This window comes from Maylandia zebra, linkage group LG13, assembly GCF_041146795.1.
Source record: "Maylandia zebra isolate NMK-2024a linkage group LG13, Mzebra_GT3a, whole genome shotgun sequence".
Taxonomy (NCBI): Eukaryota; Metazoa; Chordata; class Actinopteri; order Cichliformes; family Cichlidae; genus Maylandia; species Maylandia zebra.
The window spans coordinates 17321709-17344329 of NC_135179.1; the positions used below are offsets into that span (position 1 = coordinate 17321709).

The 22621-nt window shown below is 42.9% G+C and overlaps 3 protein-coding genes across 5 annotated transcripts in view; 1 reads left to right on the forward strand and 2 right to left on the reverse strand.

Moving 5' to 3' along the window:
* Positions 1 to 4969, forward strand: part of cdhr1a (cadherin-related family member 1a) — a 30380-nt gene extending 25411 nt beyond the window's left edge. Inside the window, exons 15-17 of one of the 2 annotated variants that reach the window (XM_004551680.4) lie at positions 2369 to 2597; positions 2669 to 2926; positions 3224 to 4187. In XM_004551680.4, coding sequence (XP_004551737.1) covers positions 2369 to 2597; positions 2669 to 2926; positions 3224 to 3424 — 688 coding nt within the window. In that variant the 3' untranslated portion in view covers positions 3425 to 4187. Of the gene's footprint in view, positions 1 to 2368; positions 2598 to 2668; positions 2927 to 3223 lie in introns of both variants that reach the window. The other variant, XM_004551679.3, reaches the window with a different exon arrangement.
* An 8111-nt stretch (positions 4970 to 13080) lies between these two features.
* Positions 13081 to 17244, reverse strand: lrit2 (leucine-rich repeat, immunoglobulin-like and transmembrane domains 2). Of its 2 annotated transcripts, XM_004551683.3 has the most exons (4): positions 16827 to 17244; positions 15813 to 16603; positions 14170 to 14909; positions 13081 to 13169 (listed from the first exon to the last, which is right to left on the reverse strand). In XM_004551683.3, the coding sequence occupies exons 1-4, from the start codon at positions 16934 to 16936 to the stop codon at positions 13143 to 13145; spliced, it is 1668 nt and encodes a 555-aa protein (XP_004551740.3). In that variant the 5' UTR covers positions 16937 to 17244; the 3' UTR covers positions 13081 to 13142. The 2 variants fall into 2 exon arrangements, with proteins under 2 accessions (XP_004551740.3, XP_004551738.3); XM_004551681.3 differs by lacking the exon at positions 13081 to 13169 and having other exon boundaries at positions 14090 to 14909.
* A 103-nt stretch (positions 17245 to 17347) lies between these two features.
* On the reverse strand, positions 17348 to 22366 carry lrit1a (leucine-rich repeat, immunoglobulin-like and transmembrane domains 1a). Its single transcript, XM_004551684.4, has 4 exons — positions 21760 to 22366; positions 20869 to 21329; positions 19722 to 20027; positions 17348 to 19426 (listed from the first exon to the last, which is right to left on the reverse strand). Exons 1-4 carry the CDS (start codon positions 21879 to 21881, stop codon positions 18360 to 18362), a joined length of 1956 nt encoding a protein of 651 aa, XP_004551741.2. The 5' UTR covers positions 21882 to 22366; the 3' UTR covers positions 17348 to 18359.
* Positions 22367 to 22621: the final 255 nt, after the last annotated feature.

Genomic DNA, 22621 nt, shown 5'->3' on the forward strand with positions numbered 1-22621 from the left:
ATCACTCGCGAACAAGACCCCGAGATACTTGAACTCCTCCACTTGGGGCAGGAACTCATCCCCGACCCGGAGTGGGCACTCCACCCTTTTCCGGCTGAGAACCATGGCCTCAGATTTGGAGGTGCTGATCCTCATTCCCGCTGCTTCACACTCGGCTGCGAACCGTTCCAGTGCGAGCTGGAGGGCCTCACCCGATGAAGCCAACAGAACCACATCATCTGCAAAAATCAGAGATGAGATTCTGAGGCCACCAAAGCGAAAGCCCTCCGCCACTTGGCTGTGCCTAGAAATCCTGTCCATAAAAATTATGAACAGAACCGGAGACAAAGGGCAGCCCTGGCGGAGCCCATCACCCACCGGGAACGAGTCCGACTTATTGCCGGCAATGCGAACCAAGCTCTTGCAACAGTTGTATAGGGATCGAATGGCCCGTAGCAATGGGCCAGACACCCCATATTCCCGCAACACCTCCCACAGGACACCCCGAGGGACACGGTCGAATGCCTTCTCCAAGTCCACAAAACACATGTAGACTGGTTGGGCAAACTCCCATGCACCCTCAAGTATCCTGGAGAGGATAAAGAGCTGGTCCAGTGTTCCGCAACCAGGACGAAAACCGCATTGTTCCTCCTGTATCCGAGGTTCGACTAACGGACGAACTCTCCTTTCCAGCACCCTGGCATAGACTTTCCCAGGGAGGCTGAGGAGTGTGATCCCCCTGTAGTTGGAACACACCCTCCGGTCCCCTTTCTTAAAGATGGGGACCACCACCCCGGTCTGCCAGTCCACAGGTACTGCCCCTGATCTCCACACAACATTGCAGAGGCGTGTCAACCAGGACAGCCCTACAACGTCCAGAGCCTTCAGGAACTCGGGGCGGACCTCATCAACACCAGGGGCTCTGCCACCAAGGAGTTGTTTAACTGCCTCAGTGACCTCGCCCCTGGAAATTGGCGGGTCATTCCCCTCATCCCCAGACTCTGCTTCCTCCTCGGAAGACGTGTCAGTGGGATTAAGGAGGTCCTCGAAGTATTCCTTCCACCGCCTGACAATTTTCTCAGTCGACGTCAGCAGCGCTCCGCCAGCACTATACACAGTGCAGGTAGAGCACTGCTTTCCCCTCCTGAGACGTCTGACGGTTTGCCAGAATCTCTTCGAGGCAGTCCGAAAGTCTTTTTCCATGGCCTCTCCGAACTCCTCCCACACCCGAGTTTTTGCTTCAGCCACTGCCCGAGCCGCATTCCGCTTGGCCTGTCGATACCTGTCGGCTGCCTCCGGAGTCCCACAGGCTAACCAAGCCCGATAGGACTCCTTCTTCAGCCTAGTGGCTCCCTTCACCTCTGGTGTCCACCATTTGGTTCGGGGATTACCACCACGGCAGGCACCAACCACCTTGCGGCCGCAGCTCAATGCAGCAGCTTCGGCAATGGAGACGCTGAACATGGTCCATTCGGACTCAATGTCCCCAGTCTCCCTCGGAATGCTGTTGAAGCTCTGCCGGAGGTGTGCGTTGAAGATCTCGCGGACTGGGGCTTCTGCTAGACGTTCCCAGCACACCCTCACTACGCGTTTAGGTGCACCAGGTCTGTCCAGCGTCTTCCCCCGCCACCTGATCCAACTCACCACCAGGTGGTGATCAGTTGACAGCTCAGCCCCTCTCTTTACCCGAGTGTCCAGAACATATGGTCGCAGGTCTGCTGATACGATTACAAAATCGATCATCGACCTACGGCCTAGAGCATCCTGGTGCCACGTGCACTTATGGACACTCTTATGTTCGAACAGGGTGTTCGTTATGGCCAAACTGTGATTAGCACAGAAGTCCAATAACAGAGCACCGCTCGGGTTCAGATCAGGGAGGCCGTTCCTCCCAATCACGCCCCTCCAGGTCTCGCTGTCGTTACCCACGTGAGCATTGAAGTCTCCCAGCAGGACAACAGAGTCTCCAGGTGGAGCACCCTCCAGCACCCCCCCCCCCCCCCCCCCCCCCCCCCCCCCCCCAGGGACTCTAAGAAGGCTGGGTACTTCTAGAAGTAATAAGATTGATTTTGTGTTAGCTCATTTAAAAATGAGGTAGGTTTTTTCTGGACCTAAATGACACTCTAAAGATTTGAGGTTGGGGTATTAGCAGCCTACATCACAATTATATTTCAAAGCTCCAAAACTCACAGTCTGTGTGACAAAATCAGTGCCAAGATTTAGCAAGAAGTGCAATCCAAGTGCTTAAAACAGATGACTAATTGTTTAGGGGGGAAAAGTATCATATAATCTACAATAACAAATACGTATAAAATGTTCATGGTGCATGGTGTCTTGATATTCATTGTCCAAAGAAGTCAGTTTACAGAAGACTCATCACTGTACACAGGTTCCTGATCAAACCTGACTCTGGGATCATCTACACACAGCCGTGGGCAAGCCTGGATGCTGAGGTCAGGTCCAAGTATAACTTCTATGTGAAGGCAGAGGACACAGAGGGGAAATACAACCTGGCTGAAGTCTTTGTGACTGTGTTGGACTTGAATGACCACTCTCCTGCTTTCTATGATAACTTCCTTGAGAAGACCATGGTGATTGGAGCTCCAGTGAAAATAGAGGTATGCAGCTCTCTTTAAACAAAATGAAACTTGGTAAAAGTGAATATTTTCAGTACCCTTACTGTCTGCAGGCTGTGGATGATGATGCAGAGGTCCCCAACAACGTTATCGAGTATGCCATCATGAAAGCTGAGCCAGAAAACAATATCTTTGACATTAACGCTGACACAGGCGAGATAATGCTGAAGTCCTACATCAAGTCAATGGCCATCATTCAGAACATCACCAAGAAGAGAGACTGCACCTGGTCGCTGGTGGTGCAGGCCCGTGACCGAGGCCATCCATCCCTCACCACCACCGCCGTCATCAAGATTGACATCACTGAAGCTGTAAGTTGAAACAAAGCAAAAGACCAGCAATATAACAATGAAATCTATGTGAGGCCTTCACGATAAACCCACTAAGATACCAGTTTTTTATGCATCGACATTGTATAAATCATCCTGCACAGTTGCGATGTTAACAGCATGATATCAAACAGAAGATCCACAGTTTATTATTATTTTTATGCACATTCATCAAATTTGAAACACTATACAAAGTACTATACCATAATATTTTAATTTGAGAATGTATAGTGAAATACAAAACTGAATCTCACACAAATGCAATTGTCATGTTTACAGATCAAATCCAGATTTTTCTCATACTTCATGGGCCTAAGGAAACGTCCAGGGACAGTGTTTGGGATTTGTTTGACCATTGTCAGCTTTGCCATTTCACTGACAGTCTTCATTTCAACTGTTATGTACTGCAGCTCTTTGAAAAAGACACGTGTGCAACCTCAGGGCAAGATCAGAAAGATTATAAGGAGGCCTGTGCCATAAAGGAAGCTCGCCTTGAGCTCATCAACACAGCAATACTATTGTTATTAGTATGTGGTACCAAGAATTTGTAGCAATCCGTGTCCAGAGGATTTTATTTCAGAACAAGGCTGTGTCTGTAAAAGAGTACAGGAGCACAATATAAATGATCCTATACAATTTGTTTTACCTGTATTTCTGGTTTAATATGACGCTACGACCAAATTAAACAAATTATTTACGTTTGTGTTTGGGTCACACATAAATTCTCATTTTCAGAGAAATAGCCGGAGCCCAGTTCGTTGTATGTGTGCACATACTTGGTCAATAAAGCTGATTATGATTCTGATGCTGAATGGTCTCCGCTAGTTTCCCAGACAACCTCTCTGATCTTGTCTTGACAAAATATAAGAAGAGCAGAATACTAATTTAATAAAAAATTAGTGAAGCAGGCAACAAAATCAATCGTCCATCAAGGAAACTACATTTAATAAATAAGCGACTTTGTTTTTCTTTATGTCTGTGTAAATTATAATGGCACTAAAGACTTATTTAACACATCTTTTACCAAATGATGAACGCACAAAGTGCAACAAAACATACACAGGACATATTTTTGTGTGACAGAGTATGACTTCACTCCCATGGATGTGAATTCTCCCTGTGCTCTTTTACAGACTCAACTCAAAGGGGGGCCTTTGGGATCATTTTTAATGCAGAATAGAAACAAGCCTTTGCAAATCCTAGGTATGCTTGCTGGTATCATTAGTCTCATGATCATAGTGACAGTCCTCATCTCCACCGCAACATTCATGCGCAACAAAAAGTCCAACCGGATCCTGCCCAATCGCCGTGTGAAGAGAAGGCCGAAGACACAGCACACCTGGCTTTTTAAAAACCCCTTAAAGAGACCCGAAAGGAACGAACAGAAATTTAAGGTTAAAGAGGAAGAGCGGGAACCAGAGGTAATCGTGGAGAATGTCAACCACAACAACAATGCTGGCAGGATTTTGAGACAGTGGCCACCGCCACCGCCACCCTGTGCACCTCCACCAGCTTTTTGCCTCCCGGTGGAGAGGCAGTGGGTCATTCCCACAGTCTCAGCAACCGTGGCACCCAAACCTCTAAAGAAGGCAGTGGTGACCAGGCAGGACTCTGTGAGCAAAGCGCTGGTTTCAGAGCTCAAGATGAGGCTGGAGCAGAAGAGAAAGCCAGATCATTAACACTATTTAATCAAGGTTCTATTTTTACTCTCAGACCTGAGGCCATCTCAAGAACTTAGAAAGGACAGACAATCAGACAGAGTTTCGTTAAGTCCTGTGTGATGATAAAAAGCTCCAGAGCAGCCAGCAAATGAACCTGAAGGTGGGATTGTTCGGTAGACTGATGCTTTCATAACCTACATGAACAGTGCTTTGTGTGTGTGTGTGTGTGTGTGTGTGTGTGTGTGTGTGTGTGTGTGTGTGTGTGTGTGTGTGTTGAAATATACTGAAACAACAAAGAGCTTCACTCCTTGTAAATCAACAACACAATTTTTATTAAAACAGAAAAACATTCCTGGCATGTTTGTCATTATTCAAACCATGTTTTCAGTTCACACCCTTTGGCTTTTGTATGACTCTGAAACAATTAGATCCCCCTTATTTATGTGGCGACACACCAAATTTAAAATTCCTGAACGCAAACCTGGTTTTGGAAATGAAGTCATTCAGAATTCAACAAATGAGACTGTTTGTTTAGGATCTATCCAAGCTCCTTACAAGAGATTTCATGACACTTGAACTCTATGACAAGATCAGCCCAGGTGAAGGAGACCAAGTGATCACATAAGAAGGGCCTTTAATCCGACTCTGCAGGTGTGCTGTACTGTTTGGATCACTGTTTTGTAGCAGCTGCCATATGTTTATTTTCTGGGTTCTTCTGTTTTCTATGTGGCAGATTTTGGGAATTTTCTACTAATAAAAGCACATTGTTTTTCCAAATAAAGGCAGTGTTAGTTAAATAAAGTAATAACACACGTAGCAACATTAAAGTTCTCCCTAAACTATATTATCAAATTATAAGCTGTATGTTATAGATACAGCTCTATTAACTTGTTAGTTTGCAAGATGAGATTACTTTATTTAGGTTACAATTATTTAGAGTTACTTTAGAGTAGAGTATTTCCCCTTCTTCACCAGCAAATTTAACTTTTCAATGAACTGTAAAATTTGAAAAGGCACTTATTGAAGTATTTATAAACGTGCTGATTTAACTGTTCAGGCATCCAGACTGCAACATAGTTAATGTGACATGTATCATCACTACCGGGTGTGCCTGTCCAAAGTAGCCTTGAAGGCACTGACACAAACTTAAACACAGCTTTGATGTCATTAATTTAAGACAAATGCCGTCTTAATGAGCTTGCAAACCGTACTCTACTGCCACTTTCTGGTAACAGTAGAAGCTGCTTAAACTACTGTCCCTGAGGTGAAACACAAAGAAGGTGTTTAAAAATACTTCAAAATGCTATTCTCAACTTTGCAAATGTTCATGTTGCAGCATTTGTTGTGATATTGCCATAGTTCGAGCACTAATAGTCTTGGAGCACGATGGAAATATGAACAACAGGAATTAAAATGAGATGCTTGAAGAAGGCCTTACACAACAATATTACACATGCGCTGTTTTTTTTTTTTGTTTTTTTTTATTAAACCAGATGTTCTGCAAATATGCAGAGGTGGCAAAAGCACAGACATCCTGTGCAGACACTAGTACAGACACTAGTGTTGAAAAATACTCCAGTAAAAGTTGAAGTACTGATTCAACTTCTATACTCAATTAAAAGTAAAAAAAAAAAGTACTGCCTCAGAAATATACTCAAAGTTAGAAAGTAACTCCTAGACCTGTTTTTATGGAAAGCTAACTGGACCTCGTGCCTTATTCATGTAATAATTAAATTAAATTAGTAGATATGAATACAAACTTTATTTCAGTCTAAATATTAATTCTAATAAACATACTCTGCTTGAATCCGTTAAGCTGAACATGAGCAGGAAAAATAAAGGAAAATAATAAAAAATAGCTCTATTTTCTGTTAATCACATGATGATCAAATGAACACAGTCAGGGTTTAAAGTGGGATTCAGCAGGTGGGGGAACCCTAAAATCAGCTGTAACGGCTCAGTATGAGGAAAAAGAATCACAACTCACAATAATTTCTGAGTGCTTCAGTAGATTTTCTCAATGTACAGGCTGTGATTAGCTGACCTGCTGCTCTTTGAGGATGTACACAACTGAATTCAACCAGATGTGAGCAGGTGTTTCATGAGTTGTCCTGGCTCATTTCCATCGTCTACACTGACAGTACACTGTTTATGCTGTCTTTATATTACACCCTATGCAGCTGGTATGCAGATAGAATTTGATGAATGAATCTAGGCATTATCAGCTAAAGTTCATATTAATCTCTAGTACTCTTTATGTAACTTAACTTGACCATGAGCACCACACTCACTGTGCACCAGTCACACACACTTTAAATCCATCACAGTACAGGAAACTAACCAGTTTATCCTGGACTAAACTGCAGACTATTTTCATGCAACCTTTAAGTAACACCGTCAGCCCACCTCATTTTATTTTGCATAATATAAAAATTAATAATGTCACACACAAACAGTTTGTATGTTTGCTGATGTTTGTTAAGCTGGTGGAAATGCTGCATTTGAAATTACCTGCCACGAAATATAACTCCCTTTATGGTCACTCTTCTTCTGTAGGGCTAGCTAGATGCTGAAGTACCGCTACCACAGCTTACCTGTGGACACCTGCAGTCGTTCCGACACCAAAACGCCCAGAAAACAAACATTTTTTTTAAAAAATCACTGACTCACTTTAACCCCAAACTGTGGCACACAGTTTTTTTTGCATCTTTCATCTCTTTTTACCCAGCATCTCCTGGTGATTAATACACAGGATTGCCTTTAATGTGTTACTGCTTAGGCTCAAATGAGTTTGATGTTTGAAGGCCCACAATGACATGAAATTATAAGTCCCCTCAAATGTTAAATCAAAAGTAACAAGTTAAAATGTTAGAAGTAGAAAGTGCAGATATTTGTTTAAAACGTAGGGCTGAAAGTAAAAACGTTTCCATTAAAAAACTACTCAGATAAATTCTACTTAAGTGCAGTAACAAAGTATTTGTACTCTGCAAATATGTAATATACTTTATTATGCTGATACAAGCCCTTTTGCTCTGCTCAGATTCAATGTCAATGTCAGCACTACTAATTATGAAGTTACACTAAACCAATCTCTGGGTATTTGTGTAGACATCAGGCAAACATGCACACTATTTCAGAGTTACATAAAACATGAAATTTGCAGATTACCCTCTCTAATCCAAAAAAACAACTTGTTCATCTTTGCACAATATTGCATAGTGGCCTAAAACGCAAAGTCCATCTGCCCTGATCTAGTTTGAACCGGCAAGATGTGTGTGACTGAAACTGAACATTTTGCAGCCTCACCTGACACATTTGACGTGCTTATGCCTCCAGTACGATGGAGACAAAACTATAATAAAAGAAAATCCACATACAAAAACGGTTTCACTTTTGTTGCAGGTCAGGACACTTAAAGTTTAAAGTTTTTTGAGGATCCAAACTCACATTTTTTCCCCCGTTTTTTTTCCAATGTTGCAAGCTGTTAATGCTCTGGAGTGAAATGGGGGAATATGAGGAAAAGCCCAAATGATCATGCATTATGACATGTAAGAGGCAGCCAGGATTACTGGGCTATTTGACAGAGGATTACAGAGTGGAAAGTTGCAAAGAGCATTGATGCTTTAGAGTGAAAGAAAGCATGAAAGGTTCAAAGCACCCACAATATGTTTGCAGCAACAAAAGTTTTAAAAGGTAAATGAAATGTGAGTTTTCCTTACTAAAAAGAAAAAAAGGCTTTTGTGTAGAGGGTTAACGTTTCTTTTATTTATGTTGCTACTGCGGAGGTCAGTAATAATAATGCACTGCTTTAGGCAACATTAGGGCAAGTGGGGAAAAAATAAGATAAAATCTTGTGCTGTTCTGTGCTGAAGTAGCTGAAATTGTGTGTTTATAGAATTCTACATTGCATTGTGTCATGGGCAGTGGAAAAGGATTACAACAAAAAGCAGCATCAATCCCCCACCCACAAATCATATAAAGACATCAGAACAAGAAAGAAAGCAGATGTATCTGTGCTCCAGAAAATGAGAGCTGCCAATCTCAGCCAGTCATTTAAAACCCTGATCTTAAGTGAATACATGCAAACCCCGTCAGAGATGAACTGATCTTCTTGCGTCACAGGGGACAACACATGGAGTTGGAGGAGAGGGTTTGTGTGATCTGATCATAAAGTGACGGCAGGAGGGGATATTGGAGAGGATGCCAGTGTTTGGGTATTATGTCAAATGAACAATGCCATTGGCCAAAGGATATCTGATGTGCCATCTGTGCGGGTTGGTCAGTGCAGATCATGTGTGATACATCGCTGCTGTGTTGCGTGTGTACGCAGAAAAAAAACGGGAACTGTGACGTACATGTACAGTGACTGAGATAGGATTTAAAGAAATCAATGAATAAAACTAAACTGAATGCCTTTCAGCACATTATCCACAAAAAGGAAACTTCCTCTCTGCATAACCTAATCCTATGAATGAATTTCACTCAGATGCAATCAAGCGCAATTTTTGCAATTTGATCTTTAAGGCTATGCCTATCTTCAAATATGGAACACACAACTTAAATAATAAAACAATGAGATTCAAATAAACTTGTGTTTTCTGGTAGCCGCAAACTACATAAAACCAGACTCAAAGGTTTTCTCCCTACTTTGAGATTTTCCCCTTATAATCCTGCTTTAGCAGAGCTATAAAAAGGGCTAAACAGACACTGACAACAGACAGTATAGAATAGAATAGAATAGAATTCAACTTTATTGTCATTGCACATGCACAGGTACAGGGCAACGAAATGCAGTTTGCATCCATCCAGAAGTGCTTTAGTGATATAGATATATTACAATATATATTAGCAATAATATAGATATGTGAGTATATTACAGAAATGGGTCTATTATGGTATGTTATAATGTACACGGTATGAAGTATGTTGTGAATATTCTATAACTATAAGTATGTACAGGCTGTAGTGAGTACAAGCTATGTACAGGATATGAACAGGATATAAATATGAAAAACTATACAGAATATGAAATAAATAACTTTACAGAATCTGGGATATACAGCTATACAGAAATGGGAACTATGCAAGTTGTAAACAGTTGTAGGATTAAAGATTATCGAATGTACAGAATGATTATTTACACAGAGCTATACAGTAGTGCAGTTAAGATAAGTGAGGGTGTAGATAGTTTCTACAGAGGCTATATAAAGTGCTAGTGGTTGTGAGTGGTGGTTCACTCCATGTTATTATTGTGTTTGAGGGTACAGTTGTCCATTGTGGGTGTGTGTATGTTCAGTCCATGAGTTTAACGTGGGTCAGATGTCAGGAGGCAGAGTTCAGGAGTCTGACAGCTGTGGGGAAGAAGCTGTTCCGGTACCTGGTGGTCTTAGTCCGGAGGCTCCTGTGGCGCCTCCCAGAGGGCAGGAGGGTGAAGAGTCCATGTGATGGGTGACTGGGGTCTTTGATGATTTTCCCAGCCCTTTTCAGACACCGCTTCCTGTAGATGTCTTTTATGGCAGGAAGTGGTGCTCCGGCGATGCGCTGGGCAGTTTTCACGACCCTCTGCAACGCCTTCCGGTCCGAGGCAGAGCAGTTCCCGTACCAGACTGTTATACAGTTGGTCAGGATGCTCTCGATGGTGCAGCGATAGAAGTTCACCAGGATGTCTGAGGACAGGTGGTTCTTCCTCAGAGTCCTCAAGAAGAAGAGGCGCTGGTGAGCCTTCTTGACCAGCTTGGAGCAGTTGGTCGTCCAGGTGAGATCCTCGGAGATGTGGACTCCCAGGAACTTGAAGCTGCTCACACGCTCCACAGCCGTCCCCTTAATGTGGATGGGTGGATGTGGGTCAGCATTCCTCCTGTAGTCCACGATGAGCTCCTTGGTCTTCTCGGTGTTAAGCAGCAGGTTGTTTCTGTCGCACCACTCAGCCAGACGATCCACCTCCTCCCTGTAGGCGGCCTCATCGTTGTCACTGATGAGGCCAATCACCGTGGTGTCATCTGCAAACTTAATGATGGTGTTGGAACCATCAGCAGGTCTGCAGTCGTGGGTGAAGAGGGAGTAGAGGAAAGGGCTCATCACACAGCCTTGTGGTACACCGGTGTTCATTGTGATGGTAGATGAGCAGCGGTTATCCAGCCGGACATGTTGGGGGCGGTTGGTCAGGAAGTCCAGTAACCATTTGCAGATGAGGGAACTGATGCCCAGGTCTGTCAGTTTCCTGATGAGTTGTGAGGGGTGGATTGTATTGAATGCTGAACTGAAGTCTATAAACAGCATTCTGGCGTAGGTGTTGTTGTTGTCCAGGTGTGAGAGGACAGAGTGCATTGCGATGGAGACTGCATCCTCTGTGCTCCTGTTCCGGCGGTATGCGAATTGGTGGGGGTCCAGGGTGGGGGGGGAGACAGGATTTGAAGTGTGCTAGGACCAGTCGCTCTAAGCACTTAGTGATGATGGGGGTGAGTGCTACTGGGCGGTAATCATTGAGGCAAGATGGGTTGGAGTTTTTGGGTATCGGGACGATGGAGGTGGATTTGAAGCAGGCCGGTACCACAGCGTGGGCCAAGGACAGATTGAATATGTCTGTGAGCACTCCTGCAAGCTCCCCAGAACACGCTCTGAGAACACGCCCGGGGATGCCATCAGGGCCTGCAGCCTTGTGGACATTGATCCTGCTCAGCACCGCTCCTACATCGGTGGGGGAGAGAGTCATAGGTTGGTGGTCTGGCGTCATGTCTGCTTTGGTTGTGGTTGTGGGGTTCCCTCGCTCAAACGAGCATAAAAGTTGTTGAGCTCGTTGAGGAAGGAGACATCAGAGGATGCGGGGGAGGGTTTGGTGGTCCTGTAGTCTGTAATGGTCTGGAGTCCTTGCCACATGCGTCGGGGGTTGGAGTTGGAGAAGTGTTCTTCTACCTTCTTTTTGTAATGGTGTTTGGCTTTTTTGATGCCCTTCTTTAGATTAGCCCTGGCTGTACTGTAGGCATGTGCATCTCCTGACCTAAAGGCAGTGTTGCGGGCCTTCAGGAGGAGACGAACATCCCGGTTCATCCAAGGCTTCTGGTTGGGGTACATGGTGATCCGTTTCTGGGTGGTGACACTGTCTGTGGTTTTGGAGATGTAATCCAGTACAGATGAGGCGTACTGGTCCAGGTCTGTGTGGGTGAACATATTCCAGTCTGTGTTTTTAAATCTGTCCTGGAGCACTGCGTCTGTCCCCTCTGGCCACACTTTAATTGTCCTCACAGCAGGTTTCACACGTTGGATGAGTGGTGAATACCTAGGTGTGAGGAACAGGGAGAGATGGTCCGATTGTCCAATGTGGGGGAGGGGTGTGGCTTTGTAGGCTCCAGCCAGGTTGGAATACACATGGTCTAAAGTCTTGTCTCCTCTGGTGTGGCAGGAGACATGTTGGTGGAATCTGGGGAGGACTGTCTTTAAGTTGGTGTGGTTGAAGTCGCCAGCAACAATAAAAGCAGCCTCGGGGTGTTTATTCTGGTGTTTGTTAATGGCTGCAGAAAGTTCTTTCATGGCCAACCTAGCATTAGCGTCGGGGGGTATATACACGGCAGTGAGTATGATCGAAGTGAATTCTCTGGGGAGATAATAAGGTCTGCATTTGACCATTAAAAACTCCGCATTAGGTGAGCAGTGACTCTCAGTAGTAGTGGAGTTCATGCACCAAGCATTGTTAATATAAATGCACAAACCTCCACCTCTGGTCTTGCCGGAGTCATCTGCTAGCCTGTCGGCTCGGTGTGTGTGGCGTCCTGCTAACTCGATAGCATTGTCCGGGCAGCTGTTGTTCAGCCATGTTTCGGTGAAAAACATGACATTTGAGTCCATAATCCGTCTGTTGTTAGTGATGGAGAGCCGTATCTCATCCATTTTGTTTGCCAGAGAACGGACATTGGCGAGTATGTTTTAAAGCAAAATATATTTTCTGCTGGGTATTTGTAAGAATCTATAGTAACTGACACTAATTCTGCATATGTGCTTGCTTTATGTAAAACCTTTGTAGAATTTATAGAAAATGTAGTAAAACAACCACTTTAGTCTGCACACATGAAACATGTTGAGGTATATATGCACTACCATACAAAAAATGTAACTAGAACATTTTCTATTTACAAGGTGTGAGGTTTTTTCATATAATAACCATCTGTTTTTCTAATTAAAAATCCATCCTAACTTACACTTTTGACATGACAAGAAGAAAATGAGGTAAAATTAACACGCATGTAAATCCATAGAATAATGCTTAAGTGCTAACACATAATAGTTGATAAAGAAGCTAATATCCATCATTGGAGAAGCTGGAAAAAAGTCTTCTTTAGAAAGTCATTTGATATCGTTCTGATTGAAATCAATGGCAAAGGCTTTTTCTTTTCTGTTTCAAATATTTATAAAATGAATTATTACTGATAGTTAAAAATGCTGCATTGTGATAACAAGAGAGATGCATTATACTTCAGTCTGAAAAAAATCAACTTCAGCACAGCCTCTACCCTGGTGCAAATCCTTGACATAACGGCCATCGTTCACATCTTTGCAACAACCTCCTCGGCCTAGAACAGAGGAAGAGATGAGATTTAAAGCAAGGCAGAAAATATGATCATTCCCCTGAATATTGTAGTAATATAAGCCTAACAGCACTGGATCTTGAGCCACTCCTCATTTCTGCATGTTTTGCTAGGATAAAGGGAAAAAAGTGCAACAATTCTTTTAAAACGTGCCCAAATTTTTAGAATTATAGTATATAAGACAAAAACAGAGTTTGTAGAGTTCTAACAAGCTTTAAAGTCAATAAAAACCTATACTTTTCAACGCATCTTTAACTCTATGAGACAAGCTTTCTTGTAATTTAATTTAGCAGTCTTCTTTGGATGTTGGCTGCCTTTTGTTCTGTTCTCTGTTCTCTTCAAAAATTTGAGGTCTGGGCTCTAGATCTGCTGATCCATCGACTGATCGACTGAAGGGCCCAATGCCTCACTCAGGGCATGTGTCAGGTCTTTTCTTTTCTTTTAAAGCATATACTGCACAGCATGCCTAGACGTTTTCAACTAATAGCACTTTGAAACTCACCTTGTTGAAGCAAACATATTTTTTATGTCTATCCAACTGTGTTAGCTTTGGCTTTTTTTATAGACTAAAGAAATGGGGGGAAATGATCTGTTTTTGCAACAGGCTGTTCGAAACAAAGTGCCTAAAGATAGAATTTAAAATAGGTTTGTTACTAAGTTGTTTGTTATGTGTAGGCACAAGTGTCTTTATTATGTATGTCTGATTCAGGTCAGTGTTAGGTGGCTTAACACACAAAAAAAAACATTCAAAAAACAAGCCAAATATCGAGAAATAACGGGTGGCTCAAGACTTTTTCACAGTATAGTAGAGCTAGTATTTCTATTATTTATTCCAAAAATAGAAAGTAAGACATTGTTCTATAACAATGTCACTGCCATGTTTTCTGTTGTTGTTTTAACTGAGGGTTTTTTAATATAGTTCAGCTGTGAGTCTGCTGTGGTCAGCTTTGGCCTTATTCAGTCTGTCCTCTGACCTCCTCCTCACCTTCCTGTCTTCACTGGAACCTTTATTAACCAGGCCCTCATCACTGGCGGCCTGCAGACTGTCGAAGGTACCCTGCCTCTCCCTTTCCATGCCTCCTGCTGAGCCTCTGTCTCTCCTTCGGTTCTTCCAGCTCTCCATTATACCATCCAAACAGGCCAACCTGGTGTCAGTGGTGCATGCATACATGCCTACAGGCACTGCCAGCACCATGGCTAAAACTATCACTACTATATGTATCAGCTTCTCCCTCTGTTCCATCTCAGTGATGTCACTTCCTGTTACAAAGATGATGCACTGTTCTGGGCGTGGTGCGTGATTCTTGAGGGTTACACAAATTTCATATTTAGTTGCAGGCATCAGGTCCGAGATGGAGTAAGAATTAATCCCAGGTCCAATGTAGATTATTTCTTTTTTATCAGCATCTGCACGACCAAAGTGGATCGTGAACCAGGTTTCAGTGGGACGTTCTAGGGCAGCGAACCACTCAATGGAGATACCCCGTATTGTTTGCTTGGCGATGCGGATGTCGATGTAGACATTTTCATCACCAGCCCGCGGTACAGCTGGGAGGAGTGAAGACTGGGAGCTTCCTGCAGAGCGCACCTCTAGAAAGATGCTGACGGAGGAGTTTCCAATGAAGTTGACAGCGATGCAAGTGTAGACACCATGATCAGCTGCATGGACAGAGGGGATCACCAGGAGGGATCTGATGGTGTCATCATCCACTCTTTCTTGAGATTCTGGGATGACATTAGGGCTGTTATTTTATGGGAACAACAAGCTTACAGAGTAAAATATTTTTAAAAATTAAAGAACATTAAATAAAATTAAATAAAAAGACTAAACAAAAGTGTCCTGCAACTGATCTTCCACAAACATACATAGAATTAAAGAGTCCTGTACTTTATTAGACAGTCATAGATACACATTGTCTGTTTTTTGTTTTAAACAGTTAAACAGTAAAATAACAACTAATGTTCATTATATATTGTGCAAACCTAAGCTGAAGTGATCATTACCCTGATAGGAGCTAAAAAGTTCAATTTACTGTAACCTGCACTATATTTCCATCTATAACAAATCCCAAGAATTTTGCAACTTGAACAATTTTGTTGTTCTCAAGTCAAAATAGAGGATGGTTTGTTTTGCTTCATCCACAAAATCGAAGGTTTAAAATAATAATTATTCTCCTGTGATCTCACATTGTAGACTGTAGTTATTATACTTGCATGGCTCAATATTGTTATAATGTTTGAGAATATTTCTTATGAGCTAAGACAGATGAATGTCAGCAGCAGAAATAGTGGTGGAATAGCAATGGGGGCAGTAGTGTGATTATTATGAGTTTGCATGTTGTTTGATTGATCTGCAGTAAGCACTCCTCTCAGCAAGTTAAGTCTAATGACATGCCGGTTTATTTAATTACAAGGTGGCCAAACAAGATGGACAGCAGTGTAGACTCTTAATCAACACTGACAGTGTTGTGCAGATTGGGAGATTGGTGGTGCTTACATCAGCATGTGCATACATTGAGTTTTAATCCTCTTGATCTTAATAAAGGTTTGCTGCACCACCATTGAAATGTGTGTTTAAGTATCAGATGTGCAGTAGTTTATTACACACTATGGTCACCACACTCTTACCATGAAATCCTCTGATTATCTTCAGACCATATGTCCACCACACTGAAGGGTCAGGCCTTGCTTTGGCGATACATTGCAGGGTGACGTTGGCGCCCTGTGGCAGGCTGATGTTGGCTGATTGGGTGCTGACTTCGGGCTTCATGCATGCCTGTAGCTCTATCTCATGGAAGAACTTGCCCGCCCTAAAGTCCGGCCCTGAGCAAGTCAAGTAGGAGTTCATCAATATAATCGGAGGGCTCAGAGACCTTATGAACTCCACGAAGCCCTTTAGGCGACAATCGCAGAGCCAGGCATTGTCGTGGAGTGCCAGGACGACGTTTGGCCCAGATGTTGTCGCCTCCCGCTCCTCCATGTTCTGTAATTTTTGGTAGAGAGGCCAGTTTTGGAAGACCTCCTTCGATATCACCGTAAGACGATTGAAGGATAAGTCTAAGTAAGTCAGACCTGGCAAAAACCTTAACGCATGCTCCGGTAGGACGTCCAGCTGGTTGTGCTTCAGATCCAGGATCTTGAGAGCCGGCGTGTCCTCGAATGCTGTCCATGGTACTGAACGTAGCTTATTGCCTTGCAAACGGAGCTCGGTTAAGTTCCTCAAACCCTCCAGACCCTTTGAGTTTATCAGTGTGATTTCATTAAAGTTCAACCACAAGTTCTCCAATGTCAACGTTTTTGAGAAAGCCCCTCTGGGTATTTCAGTAAACTGAGACTTTTCAATTCGTATTTTTGTCAACTCATGTGGAAGGTCTTGTGGTATAGCCCCAAATGCTCTCTCCTCCATACATATTAATGACCTAAGATTAAAAGAAAGAGTTTATATGATGATGTTATTATTTATTGTAATATCTGACTGACTGCTAGGATCCGTCAAAAAACAAATGTTACCTTCTGGAGGCAAATAACTATATAACTATGTATTATAACTATATTCTGTATCACTGACTCGTATACACCCACAGACATATAAATAAAACAGAAATCGCCAGGAGGACTGAACTACTTGAAACCAGTTCTTACCTTCCATGTCGGTCTTCTACACAGCTGCACCCGCGTAAACACTGAGAAAAAGTTTCACAAGCCTGAATGTTTATTAAAGCTATAACAAGCAGGTAACAAATTATGTCCATAGTCCACAAAAAAAAAAAAGATCCTGAATTTGAGGGCTACATTCGTGCTCCAGACATGCCGAGTGCGGCAGACCAGAGAAGCCTATTAAGCTTAATCCCTGACGTACAGTGCAGGAAGAAGTGACATTTAAATCTTGGGCAAGACACACACGATTAACACTTAGTGTCACTAGGTCTGACCCACTGTGCCTTTTAGATAGCTCTATATTCTGATTAGTAAACTATAAATAGTTCAAAGTTTGATATTGTCCAAGAGATTAAATATGCAGATATATAAACAAAATATTTTTTAATGAACTTTGTAAGTGAAGATTACAGAGACCCATAGTATCTCAGAACCAAAGTATGGAGACTGATTATTATTGTGAGGTGAAGTAGAGTTATAAGAACACACAATATCACTCAAGTACATGCAGTATAAAAGTTTATTTAACTATATTCAAATAGGTAAGTATCATTGGAACGAACAGATCCACTTTTAATGGGGTAATGATGCCTCTAGGTGGCACAAAATAGTCACATGGAAAGATTTTAAGTATGTGCCTCATTGGGGGAATATAAATGATTTAACATTTCCTTTTTGCACCATCTCCACCCTATTTACATTGTGTCATAGTTCAGTCCTTCAGTACTTCTCTCCAGCTCCAGCTTCTCTCCATTCACCAGAGAAATGAACCATGCCTATGTGTATATCTTCTCTCAGAACATATGACAGATATATACAGAGGCACAGAATTAACTGCATATGTATATGTGTACATAATCTGATAAAGTATTTACAAATCATACACATACATATATGATATAAACAATGGATTGTCTACCATTGACTTCCCTTTAAATTAAATTGGATTGGAGAGGTTTCTTCGCTGGGCCGTGCACGTGAGGTGGAATAAAACTTTAGTGTTTGCTGTGCTCTTTCACTTCATGCATCATGTTTTCTTCTTACAGGCTTAGTGATAAAAAACATTCTTTTAGACATAAAAGCATGAGCGCGCTTGCAGTTTAATATTAATGGATGAATATGCGTGTAACAGTCCAGTGAGTTTCACTACATCTGCAAGAAACATGAAATTTTCCAGATCTACGCAGTTTCCCAAATTCTTTAAACTGATATTTCCATTATTGTGCAGCGTGCAAAAGTCCGTTGATAGAAGTTGGCTCTCTGTGGCGGTGGAGTTGGTGGCATTATCCAGCGAGGAGGGATGGGAGGGGGTGTATGGGAGCGCGTTACAGGGGGACTGACGTCAGGATGCTGCTGAGGGGAAGAATATGGGTAATGCTGGGGATACGGATGTGGGTTGAGATGGGGATGAGGGTGCCGGTGGGCATGTGAACGAGTTTTGGGGTTTGGACTGTGACGTGAGTGTGGGTGAGTGCGGGGAAGATGACGTGGAGCAGGAGCCGGAGCTGGAGCATGACGTCAGCAGAAGTACTCATTAGGCTGTCCCTCTATTTTAGCTGTGGCCTCGGAGTCCAGGCTGGAGCGGGCTGACAGCAGCCGGTTGGACTCCTCGGGATTCAGTCTGTTCAAATACTCACCCTCGAGCCCTTTGGCCTTTGTGCCGGGTGAGAGTGTTTCAAATGTAACATATGAATCTTGGATGTCTTTTGATTTCTTTCCCCAGTACTTCTGAATGCGTCTCTTCAGCGCCCCGCAGCATACAATAACAGTGAGCGGGACTGCAATGATACAGGCCACTGTGATCACAATAACATTAATCAGCTTCTGGGTACCAGTAGCACTAGCTGCTTCATCAGTGGAGAATATGACACACTGCTCCTTCTTGGGGATCAGACCCTTCACACACACACAAGCAATGTACTTGGTCCTGGGCACCAAACCATCGATGGTTACACGGTTCTGCCCAGCTCCAACATTGATCTTTCTCATGTCCCTCTCTCCAAACACTGCATAGAGCACACTAAATGCTGTTGTGTTTTTGGCTTTAGGGGCTCTCCAGTTTAGAGAAATTGTATTGTCTGTGTCCCCTACAACTTTTACTGAGCGGACCACTCTGTCCGGGTCCTGCTGTAACGATGAGGCGTTAGCTGCCAAGTTACTTAGATTAGTCTTTTCCAGATCCAGCAGTGCATCTGAGTTGGGGGAGGTGGCAGGCCCTGGGGTGGCTCCTTCAGTCAGGCTGTAACTGGATAGTCCAGGATCAGGCCCAACACCAGGCAGGAGGCCAGGATCCAGGGCCGGCAAGGATGAAGGAGCAGAGGTTGGAGCCACATATCTGGCCACCAGTTTCTCCTGGTAGGCAGCTTTGCCCATTTGGTTTGGTTTTTTGATTTTGGGCTTCTTGTCATTGTTGGTTTGGTTCCCCTCTGGTTTTGGCGAGTTGGAGACAACGAGGGAAATGACAGCCTCTGCATTCCCTGCGTAGTTAGTGGCCTTGCAGATGAATTTACCTGAATCACGGTAGGACACTGCTGGTACACTGAGGATTGACCAGGTGATTCCTTCCTTTGAGGTTTCCTGCTGGACTGTAGTGGCAGAGATGGAATAACACAGTTATAAAATAACAACAGAAGAACGATTTTTAAAAAAATAAAGTAATTTGACACCGGAGACGTCCCCTTTGACAAATGTGAAAAGAGACAACAAGCTGGTGATTACACAATGTTGCATTGATGATCAGTGTTGCGTAACTCACTGTGTTGGCAATAGATGTCACTCAGACTTACTAACTCCACTCGTGGCTCTCTATTTAATTAACAGCAGCAATACAGAGCACACAAAATCATCTTATCTCATCTATCCAAATAGCTGCTGACTCACCTGTTCCATTGAGGGCTCGTCCATCTGCCCTGCACCATGTCAAGTCTGGGATGGGGACGCCAATGGTCCCACACCGGAGCAGCACATTGTTTCCAACAGCGCTCCTTACTCGTGCCACAGCTGTGTGGATACGTGGAAGCTGACAGCGGCGAAGCTCTGCGTCGCTGAACAGGACCCCCGACACGCTCTCCGGAGCTGAACATCGAAGTCTCGTGTCGATGAAAGCCACTGAAAGAGTTGGAGACTTCTGGAACTGGACCAGGTCATAGAGCCGGCAGTCACACACCCAGGGGTTGTCATGGAGACCTAAGGGCAAGGGTACAAGTGAGGCTACAGGAGGAAGACAAGTGTCCAGCTGTGGACGAAGTGATAGACCAGCCTACAGATGGTTGGTGTGGATGTAGGGATGTTAATCCTGTAAGAGGATTAATATTTAATTCATAAACTACATCATGGCCATGACTATGGCAATGATGATGATGATGATGATGATGATGATGATGATGATGATGATGGTGAAAATTGACTAGAGATCAAGATCAAACTTTGCTGTCATTTCACACTCCCTACAAGAAGATTATAAGAAGACTCGTTGTTGATCACAACACCTCCACCAACAGAGTGCATAGAGTTGTGTGTATTTTTATATATATACAATTTGAACTGTGTTTTTCTTTTTTCTTTTCTTTAATAAAATGTAACTTAAATCCACCCATTATAAGAGATAATGTTTTAAACAAAAGCATCTTAAATCTGCTATGTTACACTCTAAAAGCATGTAATAGATGTCAATATACAGCCTGTTAATATTAGTTATTAAATATGGAATCTAAAGATGAAATATCAAATATTATAAGAGCTTCAGAAATTATTATTGAAATTGTTACCTTCATATTAAAGACAAGATGTTACTTTTTTCCAATGTTACTTTTTATACAATATGTTTTTACTCACCAGAAACAGCTGTTGTTGTCAAATTATATATTGCTTATGTAAGCTTAAGATGCTTTTTAAAAAAATAAAAAAAAAAGTTGCTTTGCAAAAAGTTAGCACACTTTCATTAAGCTCAGAAGAAAACAATGCACCTAAAATGCACTTTAAAGGATTTAAATGGAGACTTGATGTTAGGATGAGCACTGCCTCTCACCGAGTATCATCTTGGAGCTGTCTGGCCCTTGTGCAGGCTTTGCAGCCAGCCAATTGGACAGCACTTCTGCAGGTAGGGTCACCAGACTGTTGCTGGACAGATCCAAGTAGGTGAGGTTCTTGATGTACGTGGTGGCCTCCGCGGGCAGGGAAGTGAGCTGGTTGTTGTGCAAATCGAGAAGTCTGAGGCTGGGCATATCCATGAGAGATTCCCAAGGAAAGGCGGTAAGGGCATTCCCGTCCAGCCGAAGTTCTTCCAGGTTATAAAGCCCCCGGAAACTGTCCGGGTTCAAGGCGGACAGCGTGTTAAAAGACATCCACAAGAATTCCAAACTGGAGAGGTAGTTGAAGGCTTCGCTGGGTATCTGCTGGATGGATGTCTTCTCAATCCGCAGCTTGGAGGTGTCAATAGGAAACCCGACAGGCACGAGAGATATATCGGGATCATTGCAAATCACGCTCCTAAAAGTCGGAAAATATTTGAGTTAACTTCACAAATTGCATTTGTGCATAGTTTACGAATCACTAAAACTTTAAACTAAATCGACAATTAATGACAACAAATGTGTATTCAAAAGTTCACAAGCAGCAAAAGTTATGTGGATAATGATTTTTTTAAAAAACTTATTCCCCGTCCTACCAAAACACAAAAAAGCATAGATGAAAGCCTGAAAGTGCCTTTGAAAGATAATCCCGCATTAAATAAAATTGGAGCGGCATGCACTCCCTGAATTATCTTTTGTACACGTGTTCACCTCTGTGCAAACATCTGTCCTCATATGATGACAAAATGCATCACTGTGCAAAAAAACAAATAAAACAAAACAAAGAAACAAACACACAAAAAATACCACACAAGATACATTCATTTCACTTTGGGCATCCAACTTACCTCGCCTTTGATCCATCACTCAGGTTGTGGTAAAAGCAGCTGCACTGCGAAGGGCAGGCGCTCACTGGGGAAAAAAGTTGACCCGTGGCCACGTAGAGCCCCAGCAGCAGGACGAGGAACATTTTGGCCAACTTTTATGCATACGCAATTTGCCTACATGCGCCCACTTTGCGCCCACTGAAGTCAATCAGACTATTTTTTTTCTCTTTCATTTACAGGAATGTCATCCGTACGGCGCTGTCCCACCGCTTCGCTGCCCCATAGTGATCAGACTACTATGAGTCCCGAGATAAAAAAGGATAGACAAGGATTAGCGAAAAGGCTGGCGTTCGTTTCATCTGGATGCGTATTGCCTCCCGGAATCGGATAGGCTGCGCAGAGACGTCCCTATTTATTACCACAGAAAAACACTTCCGAAATGGTCATAATCCACTGTGATGTTTGCTTTTTTTTCTTTGCCTCAAATGTAGCATGTTTATTTGAGCCCTGCCGTGACTGTTAATCATTATGAGTTTTTTCAGTAAGTAGCACGTTTTTTTTACATTACCATCTGAATTTATCCAGATTCTTGATCCTTATGAGACTTGGAGAGATCTCTGTCCCCTCTCCCTATATTGAAACCTGAGGAATCCACAGAAGTCTAGGGACAATAGCATGATTTCATGTAATTTCCACAAATGTTGATCAATAAAGAAAAATCTGAACTTGGCTGTTAGTGTTCACAAGTTTTTGTCTTGAAGCACACAAACCCACTGTGTGCTATATTGTTTGTTTGTTTTTTATGCTGGTCCAGTTTTTGTTTTTATCCTCTATCATTTTAGGCACCTTGCACAGCTGATTTAACCACTTGATGTCAGTCTGT